The sequence below is a fragment of the Lipotes vexillifer genome, unplaced genomic scaffold (assembly GCF_000442215.2).
Source record: "Lipotes vexillifer unplaced genomic scaffold, Lipotes_vexillifer_v1.1 scaffold153, whole genome shotgun sequence".
Taxonomy (NCBI): Eukaryota; Metazoa; Chordata; class Mammalia; order Artiodactyla; family Lipotidae; genus Lipotes; species Lipotes vexillifer.
Window position 1 is genome coordinate 4,670,638 of NW_006774670.1, and position 11,622 is coordinate 4,682,259.

General features: G+C 34.9%; 1 protein-coding gene across 1 annotated transcript in view; it reads right to left on the reverse strand.

Moving 5' to 3' along the window:
• TMEM156 (transmembrane protein 156) overlaps positions 1-9,805 on the reverse strand; it is a 50,548-nt gene extending 40,743 nt beyond the window's left edge. The window contains exon 1 of the mRNA XM_007449412.1: positions 9,680-9,805. Within this exon, the coding sequence (XP_007449474.1) occupies positions 9,680-9,767 (88 nt within the window). The 5' untranslated portion in view covers positions 9,768-9,805. The remainder of the gene's footprint in view (positions 1-9,679) is intronic.
• Between the last annotated feature and the right edge of the window lie 1,817 nt (positions 9,806-11,622).

Consider the following 11,622-nt stretch of genomic DNA (forward strand, 5'->3'; position numbering starts at 1 on the left):
TCCAAAACAATTAACAAAATGTCAGTAAGTACATACCTATCACTAATTACTTTAAATTTAAGTGGACTAAATGCTCCAATCAAAAGATATAGCATGGGCTTCCCTGGTGGCGCAGTGGTTGAGAGTCTGCCTGCCGATGCAGGGGACACAGGTTTGTGCCCCGGTCTGGGAAGATCCCACATGCCGCGGAGCAGCTAGGCGCATGAGCCATGGCCACTGAGCTTGCACGTCTGGAGCCTGTGCTCCGCAACGGGAGAGGCCACAACAGTGAGAGACCTGCATATCGCAATAAAAAAACAAAAAAGATATAGCATGGCTGAATGCATACAAAAACAAAACCCATATATATGCTGCGTACAAGAAACTCACTTCAGATCTACAGACATACGCAGACTGAAAGTAAGGGGATGGAAAAGATTGCTCCATGCAAATGAAAAAAAAAACTGAGGTAGCAATAATTATATAAGACAAAATAGACTTCAAAACAAAGACTATAACAAGAGCCAAAGAGGAACATTATGTAATGATAATGGGATCAATCCAAGAAGGTAAAACAACTCTAAACACATATGCACCCAACATAAGAGCACCTAAGTACATAAAGCACATATTAACAAATGTAAAGAGAGAAATTGACAGTAACACAACAACAGTGAGGGACTTTTAACACCGCACTTACATCAATGGACAGATCATACAGCCATAATATCAATAAGGAAACCCTGGCCAACAGATTAGAGCAGACAGACTTAATAGATATACATAAAACATTCCATAGAAAAGCAGCAGAATACACATTCTCTTCAAGTGAACATAAAATGTTCTCCAAGATAGATCTCATGCTACTCCACAACACAAGTCTCAGTAAATTTAAGAAGATTGAAATCTTATCAAGCATCTTTTCTGACTACAACAGTGTGAGACTAGAAATCAACTACAAGAAAAAAACTGCAAAAAACACAAACACATGGAGGCCAAACAATATGCTGCTAAGTGACCAATGGGTCACTGAAGAAATTAAAGAGGAAATCAAAAAATACCTGGACAAATGAAAATGGAAACACAACAACCCAAAATCTATGGGGTGCAGCAAAAGCAGTTCTAAAAGGAAAGTTTATAGCAATATAAGCTTACCTCAGGAAACAAGAAAAATAAGTAAACAATCTAACCTTACACCTAAAGGAACCAGAAAAGGAAGACAAAGTTAGCAGAAGGAAAAAAAATCATAAAGATCAGAGCAGAAATAAATGAAATTGAGACTAAAAAAAAAAAAAAAAAAAAGAAAAGATCAATGAAACTAAGACCTGGTTCTTGGAAAAGATAAATAAAATTGATGACCCTTTCACCAGACTATCAAGAGAAGAGGAGGGCTTCCCTGGTGGCACAGTGGTTAAGAATCCATCTGCCAATGCAGGAGACATGGGTTCGAGCCCTGGTCCAGGAAGATTCCACATGCCGTGGAGCAGCTAAGCCCGTGTGCCACAACTACTGAGACTGCGTGCCTAGAGCCCATGCTCTGAGACAAGAGAAGCCACCACAATAAGAAGCCCTCACACTGCAACAAAAAGCAGCCCCTGCTCGCCGCAACTAGAGAAAGCCTGTACACAGCAACGAAGACCCAACGCAGCCATAAATTAAATAAATAACTAAATAAATAAATAAATAAAATTTTACAAAGAGAGAGAAAAGGAGAGAGAGCCCAAATAAATAAAATCAGAATAGTTACAACCAACATCACAGTAATACAAAGCGATCATAAGAAATTAGTACAAACAATTATATACCAATAAAAAGGACAACCTAGAGAAATGGATAAATTCCTAGAAATGTTCAATCTCCCAGGACCAAATCAGGAAGAAATAGAAAGTATGAACAGACTGATTAGCAATAATGAAATTGAATCAGTAATTTTAAAACTCCCAACAAACGATAGTCCAGGACCAGAGAGCTTTGCAGGTAAAGTCCACCCAACATTTAAAAAGAGTTAATACCTATCCTACTTAAACTATTTCAGAAAATTTAAAGGGAAGGAATGCCTCCAAACTCATTCTACAAGGACGGCATCACTCTGATACCAAAACCAGATAAAGACACCACCAAAAACAAAAAGAAAATTATAGGCCAATATCACTGAAAATATTAGCAAACCAAAGTCAACAATACATTAAAAGGATCATACACCATGATCAAGTGGGATTTATCCCAGAGATGCAAGGTGGCATTTTTCACAGAACTAGAACAAATAATTCTAAAATTTGTATGGAACCACAAAGACCCCGGATAGTTTAAAAAAAAAAAATCTTAAAAAAGAAAAGCTTGAGGTATCACACTCCCTGATTTCAAATTATACTACAAAGCTACAGTAATCAAAGAGTATTACTGGCACAAAACAGATACATAGATCAATGGAACAGAATAGAGAGCCCAGGAATAAACCCACACTTAAATGGTCAATTAATCTATGACAAAGGAGGCAAGAATATGCAATGAGGAAAAGACAGCCTCTTCAATAAACAGTGTTGGAAAAACTGGACAGATACATGCAAAAGAATCAAACTGGAGTACTTTCTCACACCATATACAAAAATGAACTGAAAATGGATTAAAGACTTCGATGTAAGACTTAAAACCATAAATCTTCCAGAAGAAAACATAGACAGTAAGTTCTTTGATATTGGTCTTATTAATATTTTTGGATCTGTCTCCTCAGGCAAGGGAAGCCAAGGCAAAAATAAACAGGACTATGTCAAACTAAAAAGCTTTTGCACAGTGAAGGAAAATATCAGCAAAATGAAAAGGCTGCCTACTGAATGAGAGAAGATACTTGCAAACAGTGTATCTGATAAGGGATTAATATCACAAAGAGCTCATACAATTCAACAGCAAAAAATCCAACAACTAAATTAAAAATGGGCCAAGGACCCAAATAACATTTTCCAAAGAAGACATACAGATGGCCAACAGTCACATGAAAAGATGCTCAACATCACTAATCATCAGGTAAATGCAAATCAAAACCACAATAAGATACCACCTGTCAGAATGGCTGTTATAAAAATACAACAAATAAGTGTTGGCAAGAATGTGAAGAAGAGGATACCCTTGTGCACTACTGGTGGGAATGTAAACTGGTGCAGCCACTATGGAAAATAGTATGGAGGTTACTCAAAAAATCAAAACAGAACTACCATATGATCCAACAATTCCATTTCTGGGTATTTTTCCAAAGAAAACAAAAATACTAATTTGAAAAGATATATGCATCCCTATATTCATTGCAGCATTATTTACAATAGCCAAGATATGGAAGCAACCTAGGTATCCATCGACAGATGAATAGATGAACAATATGTGTTATACACAGTTGACCCTTGAACAACACAGGTTTGGAACTGCATGGGTCCAAACTTCTACATGGATTTTTTTCAATAGTAAATACTACAGTAATACAAGATCCACAGTTGGTTGAATCTGCAGATGCAGAACAGTGGGTGGGTGTGGAGGAACTGCGTATTTGGAGGGCCAATTATAAGTTATGCATGGATTTTTTACTTTAAGGAGAGTCAGCACCCCTAACAACTGTGTTGTTTAAGGGTCAATCGTATATACAATGGAATATTGCTCAGCCATAGAAAATAACGAAATCTTGACAGTTATGACAACATGGATGGACCCAGAGGGTATTATGTAAGTAAAATCAGTCAGACAGAGAAAGACAAATAATGTATTATTTCACTTATATGTGGAATCTAAAAACAAAACAAACATATCAAAACAGAAACAGACTCATACAGAACAAACTGGTAGTTGTTAGAGGGGAGAGAGGTGAGGGGAAGAGTGAAATAGATGAGAGAGATTAACTCTCAGGGATGTAATGTCCAGCATAGGGAATATAAGCAATAATATTGTAAAAACTTTCTATGGTGACAGATGGTAACTAGACTTATTGTGGCAATCATTTTGTAATATATAAAGATATCAAATCACTATGTTGTATACCTGAAACTAATATAATATGGTAAGTCAATTATACTTAAATTTTAAATTTTTAATTAAAAAATTCTTGTCTCTAACCACATAAACTGCATAAAAGATATGCCATGATAAATTTCTATTCCACAAGAATTAAAATATGCATATTGGTTGCCAGGATAGAAGTTCATGGCTTAGCTGCCTAATTTACAAAGACGTTAGTTAATATATATTGCTTTCCTTTGGTCACAGGTCTTCTTCTTTAACAACTGGCATAGACTCAAAAGAGTATCAATTTCAATAGCAAAAACTTAATTATATTTCCATTTGAGTACAATAGTTGAAGCTTCTCTAGCAATATTGAGCAGGAAAGGGTGAAAAAATATCATGTTGTATATGGATGATACATCCATGGTGTTAACCAGATTAGGAAAAGGGCAGTCTAGAGAGAATATGGATTTATTCAGAGATCATTTGGGAAAGACAATATAAAATATTTCCTAGGAGGAAAGGGCAAGGTTTGAGATCACTTTTAACCTATGGTCGCAGTATTTGAATGGCAGGTTTGGGACATAAGAAAGAGACTACTGGTTTTATTTGTCAAAACAAGGAAAGTAAATGCACACTGTGAAATTCTCCATTGGGGAAAAAAATGGTAGGTAAATGATTCAGGGTAAAGTGATGCATATCTTTTATGTAAGAGATTCTGTGAAATAAATTTCAGAGGCTGCACAACCTAAAAGTTCTAGGTTTGTGGTGAAATTTTATGTTTCAAAAATGTAAGATGAGGATAATAATGCCTGGCCTACCTAAATTAAAAGATGGTTGTGAGGGTCTGATGGGAAATACTTCCTTCCAGAAAGCATTTTCTTTTTTATTTCCTTTATAATATTTTTAATTTCCTTTACAATATGACTCAGAAATTTCACCTAAGCACAAATTGAGTGCCTTCTAATGTGGCGGGTATGTCCTAAGTGCTTGAAATATGAACAAAACAGACAAAAAACCCTCATTTTCATTGAGCTTACATTCTATTTGGAGAAATTGGGCAACAGTAAATATAAACAATAAATAAGTAAATAATATAGGTAGTAAGTGCTATGGAGAAAAGAAACAGAGCGGTATAAGGGGAATATACATTACCATATTAATGTTTTAGAGAAAGTCATTTTTTCTATAAAAACAAAAAAGATATTCCAAGAGAACATTTATCTACCAATGCAAATGAATGAGACATGTAGTGAGAAAGCTTCCCAAGCAAGGGTTATTGGTATTGTAACCTCACCTATGAGAGAATAAGGCCAATTCTGCCAAAGCAGTGAAAAGCATTATTTTCAGCAGTATTTTTTTTGCCAGTACGTATGTCTAAGATATATATGTAAAAATACCATGTTCATTAGTAGCCATTTTAAAACTATAATGATTCAGAAAATTCAGTAAAAAATAAAATATTAAAAAAAAAAGCAAACTTATCCATCTAGGCTTATTCCTTCTTCCTGTAGATTTTCAGAATAGTCTCCCTTCAGAATGATGCTTCACCATTAATGAGTTGAAATCTTTAATGAGTTAAAATGAGTTATTATATGTAAAAGTACTTGGTATATAGTACCTGCATATGTATGTATAAATATTTTAAGCTTTTTAAAAACTTTTTTTAATAGTCATGACTATATCCCAAACCTGATTGGGGATTACTGATTAAATTATTAATGCATCAGCCAATAAGAAAATAAAGTGCCCATTTTTTGAGAACTAAGATAAGAATTTCTCAAATTAATTGCAGTTACCCTGATTACACTGGTCTTTATAATATAGACATAAGTAATATGTACATACGCTCATATACTTCAGGGTTTATCCTATAGTTTGTAAGTATTTGAGGTTCCTTTATCCTTTGTTTTCTTCCATTTCACTGCTCACTATACAGCCATTTCCATCAGAAAGTGTGAAGTGGAAGGGAAATGAAAGCTGGTAAACATAGTGTATGTCAGTTTGGCTCTTAAAAGTAAGAGAGGGGGGCTTCCCTGGTGGCGCAGTGGTTGGGAGTCCGCCTGCCCATGCAGGGGACACGGGTTCGTGCCCCGGTCCCGGAAGATCCTACATGCCGCGGAGCGGCTGGGCCCGTGAGCCATGGCCGCTGAGCCTGCGCGTCCAGAGCCCGTGCTCCGCAACGGGAGAGGCCACAACAGTGAGAGGCCCGCGTACCGCAAAAAAAAAAAAAAAGTAAGAGAGGAAGTCAAAACAGCTAGATGAGATTAGGTATGAGGTGTTTTCATCTGTGCTATTCCTGGTCCTTGTCGCCATAGTCAGGAATATACTCACATAACTCACTAAAATTTCTGGCTTCAAGAATTTCTGAGATATAAATACGAGTATATTTTATTTGAAAATCAATAACAATTGCTTCTTTTAGAAAGTGCTCCTGCAAGTAGCTAAGGAGAAATATTAGGTGATCATTAGAACTCTGACAGTTATTTCTCTTTGTGAATGAAAATGGAAGAAACATCCTCCCCAAGACAGGACTGGAAGCAACTTTTATGTTCCCATTGCATCTTTTTAACGTTGCTATTTTCATGATTACAGTATTGTATTTAATTATTTACCAGTCAGTCCTCCCCTTGACTGAAAACTTTTTGAAGGAAGAATTGCCTTCATTTTTGTAGCCTTGGGTTCCTAGTACAGTTAGACACTATTCATAAGTGAAAGAATAAATAAAGATCACTGAGATTTATATGAGTTAACCAGGTCTCTCTCTCTCTTAAACACTGTTAGTCCACCTAAAGCAGGTTGGTAAAACATCTTTTATTTGGAACAACCCAGCTCCCTTAATTTCAAGAACTCTGAATAAAAACATATCCATACCCTTTTATATCTCTATTATCTAATGCAATATAAGAGTATGAAACCGTTATATTAACTACTGTGTCTTAGTATAAGCTGCCTTTCCAATAAACTGAAAACTAGAATAAGCTATCTTGCCAGTGCAAACCAATGCAAAGTCATTAGAAATCCCAAACACCATTAAAGAAGTTCCCCATCTTTGCTAAAGTTAGACTAAATAGCTTATACTATGTAATTATAATAATTGAATATTCTGTGTAATGATTATTCAGATACATTCTTGATGAAAAATGATCAAATACAGTGTTCTATTTTTAACTTAGGCCTTCAGAGGATTTATTATTTTGAAATCAAATCTATTAAACCTGGTGAATACATTATTCCTCATTAAGATTCCTTTTGAATTCATTGGACATGTTAAAGACAGTGTATCAATAAATAATTTGCAAGTAAAAATCATTTTATAATATTTATCTTAGAAATTAAAGTGAATAGAAGAATGGAAAAAAGACACAAGTAACTGATAGGAAGGGTAAGACTACATGGGAAACTCTCAAGGTTAATTTTAGCACTTCTGGAACTCTTTTATCTTATCATCTAAATAATCTTACTAGATATTTTATTTTATGAAATACATCAGTTAACAAGTCAACTCACTTCATAAGGCAACTTATTGTGATTAAAAATTATTTTAGGCCTTCTCTGGTGGTGCAGTGGTTGAGAGTCCGCCTGCCGATGCAGGGGACATGGGTTCGTGCCCTGGTCTGGGAAGATCCCACATGCCGTGGAGCGGCTGGGCCCATGAGCCATGGCTGCTGAGCCTGCGTGTCCGGAGCCTGTGCTCCGCAACGGGAGAGGCCACAACAGTGAGAGGCCCCCATACCGCAAAAAAATAAATAAATAAAATTAAATTAAATTAAATTAAAATATATATATATATATATTATTTTTTAAAAAGACAAAACAATTATGTGCCCTTAGTTTAATCAGTATAGAACTGTATATAAATTAAATTAAATTAAATTAAAATATATATATATATATATATTATTTTTTAAAAAGACAAAACAATTATGTGCCCTTAGTTTAATCAGTATAGAACTGTATAAAATGAAGATATATAAACTTGCTCCTGGTGATCCATAAACCATTATAAAATATAAAGCATTATTATTACACTATTGCGTGTGTAAAACATTTTGCCTAAGAATCAACTTTTCATTTATGGCAGCTCTGTGCAAAATTCCTTCTACCACAAAATGATATTAGGACAAAATGGTGGTTTTCAAACAGTTTTGTTTGTTGGTTCCAAGGAGAGTTCCTTTGAAACAAAATTCTCAGATAAATCCATCACTCTAAAAAGAGTTGGAGGAAATATCTACGTTGCTCTTGGACAAGGAAAAGAGAACTGGGTATTTTAAATTTTAGGAGGCAGTAAAGGTAGTATTGGAAGCTATTGTAATCAGTTAAGAAACTAAGAGTACAAAATCATTATCAATGATGGTTGATTATTGTCGAGACATCTGCCCCCAAAAGAAAAACTTTTAACATGCTCTTGTAGTCACCAGTTCTCACAAAACACTAACCAATACTTAGCAAATAGATCATTAAATCTTTTAGACTGATTACCTGGTTTTCATTAGATCCAATCTGATTTTCTTTGGAGGTTCTAGATACATCTATCTGACCTACCTTAGACAGCTATTAAATGAGCTACCACTCAGCCCACAATAGCTTAAAAATTGAAATAGGTTATCCCCATTCCAATTCTAACTATTCCTTTTATATTTTCACTCAGTGAAATCAAGAATTAAAATATATGCTATGATTGCTTAATCTAAGCAACATAATGCCAGAAAACCAAGAGTAATTTGAAAAATTCAATTATTCACAAAATGGACATTCATAGTGTTTATTTATCAAAAAAATTTTATCTGCTACTTTACATCATGTATATACAATATTAAATAATCATTGCAATATGTCACCAAATGTTATTAGCAAAAGTATTTTCATCTGGCCCCTTAATATTATGTATATGCAATAATAAATAATCATTGCAAAAAGTCATGAAATATAAGCTTTTATCTGATTTTAATCAAATTCATATGATAACTTTTTAATGATAGAACACAGCATTTTCTTTTTACTTTTTCTTCTTATAAAATGCTAGGGAGCACAATTACCATTCAAACAATCACACTAATATTTTTTCAAATCTTTTACTGACACATAAACATAGTTTAAATTTACATTTATTTATTTTCCTACCCTAGGTTTCAGCAATATCACAATTTTCTGAAATATACACAAAGCTAATTCTGTTCCATTTTTCTCTAGTTGCAAATATTCACAGGCATACACCTGCTTAAATTTGCACCCATCTTATTTTGAAAAAAATCTAAATACATTTCCATAAAGTGACAGTAAGTGATGTGTGTGAAATAGTTGTGATAGAGGGAATTCAAGCATTTTTAACATAGTAAAGGTTACTTTCTTTATAAAATAATTCCAGAATGTAAAAACATAATTAAAACTGTTTTGAAGGAAACTTTCAAAGAGCAAAATCATATGATGAGATTATTGTAAACTCAATGTTTGAAAGCTAGACTACAGATTTCAAGTATTTCTTTTCATTTTTTCATTTCATTATTGTATGCTACAATACTTAAGTACTGTAAGTACTGTACTATACTGTACTATATAACAGTCAACTAAAATTGCAATCTCATTTTATTAGCTTTTCAGGCATAGAACTTCAGCCCCCACAACATGTACTCAAAAAAAAAGGCCTTTCCTGTAACCATTAGCTGATATAAGTTTTAAAAATTAAAAAAGAAAAAATAGATTGTAATTAAATACTCACCGTTTGGTGTCTTGAAATATTCTGGCAAAATTAAAATGAACGAGATTACCATGGCCAAAAGTAATTTAAGGAGGGCTGTATTTGTCATGTCTCTTCACATGACACATGTGTTCTCATCAAGCACATTGATGGCATGTTTCTTCCTGGTTTAAGTTTCATCTCTGCGGTACTTTGTTTATACAGTTTACCTCATACTCACTTCCTTTTTTATAAAAAGGAGGCCTTGAACTGAGACTTCATTTTTGAGTCACTTTCCACTAAGAAAACTATCTTCTAACAAGCACTTTCAAACTATCTTCTAAACAAGAAAAAATAAAGAAATGATCTCAGAAAGTGAAGGGGTCTTGTTCTCATCTAAATTTGAAGCTATTTTCCTACACTTACCAATCTGTGTGAGTAAATATAAACCCACAATATACTCACCAAAAGTGAAATGATGAATGTCAGTTATGTCCAGTTTGTAAGAACGTCAGTCATTCATTTACTTATTAAGTGATTATTGACCCACTTTTAAGTGCATTGTCCTGGATTCTGGTGTTCAGAAAGTAATATGTCTAGAAGACTGTAAACAGTATAAAATGTAAGGATAAATTAAAAAGACACATATAAAATTTTGGCTCTACTACATTGTATAAAAGCAATAGAATGGTACTTATTATCATTATACCTATAAATACAGTGATTATTGTTACAGAATCCACATTTTCAGTTCCCATTTCAAAAAACGATCTTTCATTACAATAATTCCAGTGAAATAAAATGCATCATCTTAGAATATAAATGAAGGGCAGGTAAAATTCATGGTGAATATAGAATATGTGCAAACAAGTATTTTTATTCCATTGTTCTTGTTTTCTGGTTTAAAAAAAAAATGGTATCAGATATGTCCAGTCTTTTCTCCCTGCTCATTCCCTCTTGTACCCTCACCACCCATCAATTTCCATCTATCCTATTTCTTGTTCTTTACCCACCCAGCCCTGAGCTTTATGGAACAATGGGTGAGCTGGGGGTAGGAAGCAGGGAACAAAGGTCATCCTGTGAATATATAGTGAATATGAATTAACTGTCTTTTCTTCTGATTGGGTGCAACAATTTGTTGGACAAATAGGAATCATGGACCTTAGGACTTAAGTCTAAGAACAGTCAAAATGGGTGTTTGGGGCTTCCCTGGTGGCGCAGTGGTCGACAGTCTGCCTGCCAGTGCGGGGGGTGTCCCGGTCCGGGAGGGTCCCACATGCCGCGGAGCGGCTGGGCCCGTGAGCCATGGCCGCTGAGCCTGCGCGTCCGAAGCCTGTGCTCCGCAACGGGAGAGGCCACAACAGTGAGAGGCCCGCGTACCGCAAAAAAAAAAAAAAAAAAAATGGGTGTTTGACTTCAAATATAGGACTTATTTTATGACCAGCATCAAGGATCATTCAAAGGAAGAAAGAAATTGATGAGAGTTATGGCCTGCATCAGTTACTGGACTGAGATATATTGGATTACAGGTCAGGCAGTGTCTTCAGTAGAGATTCTGGTAAGGATGGATGGGAAACCCTGTTCCTTAATTCTTACAGGTATCACTAAGTGGTCAGTGGACTCTACTCCCCATTTTGACCCTGTTTTGATTCCCTCAGACATTCTAACTCTTATTTATGAATACAAACATTCCAACCATAACTACCAATGGTGATAAAATTGATCAAGAAAGTATTTTCTTGACATAGTACTATTAAGTCAGTTTAATTCCTGGATGAATTTTCTTATAAGAGCAGTTAAACCACTTCTATATTTTTCTCCTTTAATTTTGATTTTACTGAAACTACTTTTTTTTTTTTTTTTTTTTTTTTTTTTTTTGCGGTACGTGGGCCTCTCACTGTTGTGGCCTCTCTCGTTGTGGAGCACAGGCTCCGGACGCACAGGCTCAGCGGCCATGGCTCACGGGCCTAGCTGCTCCACGGCAT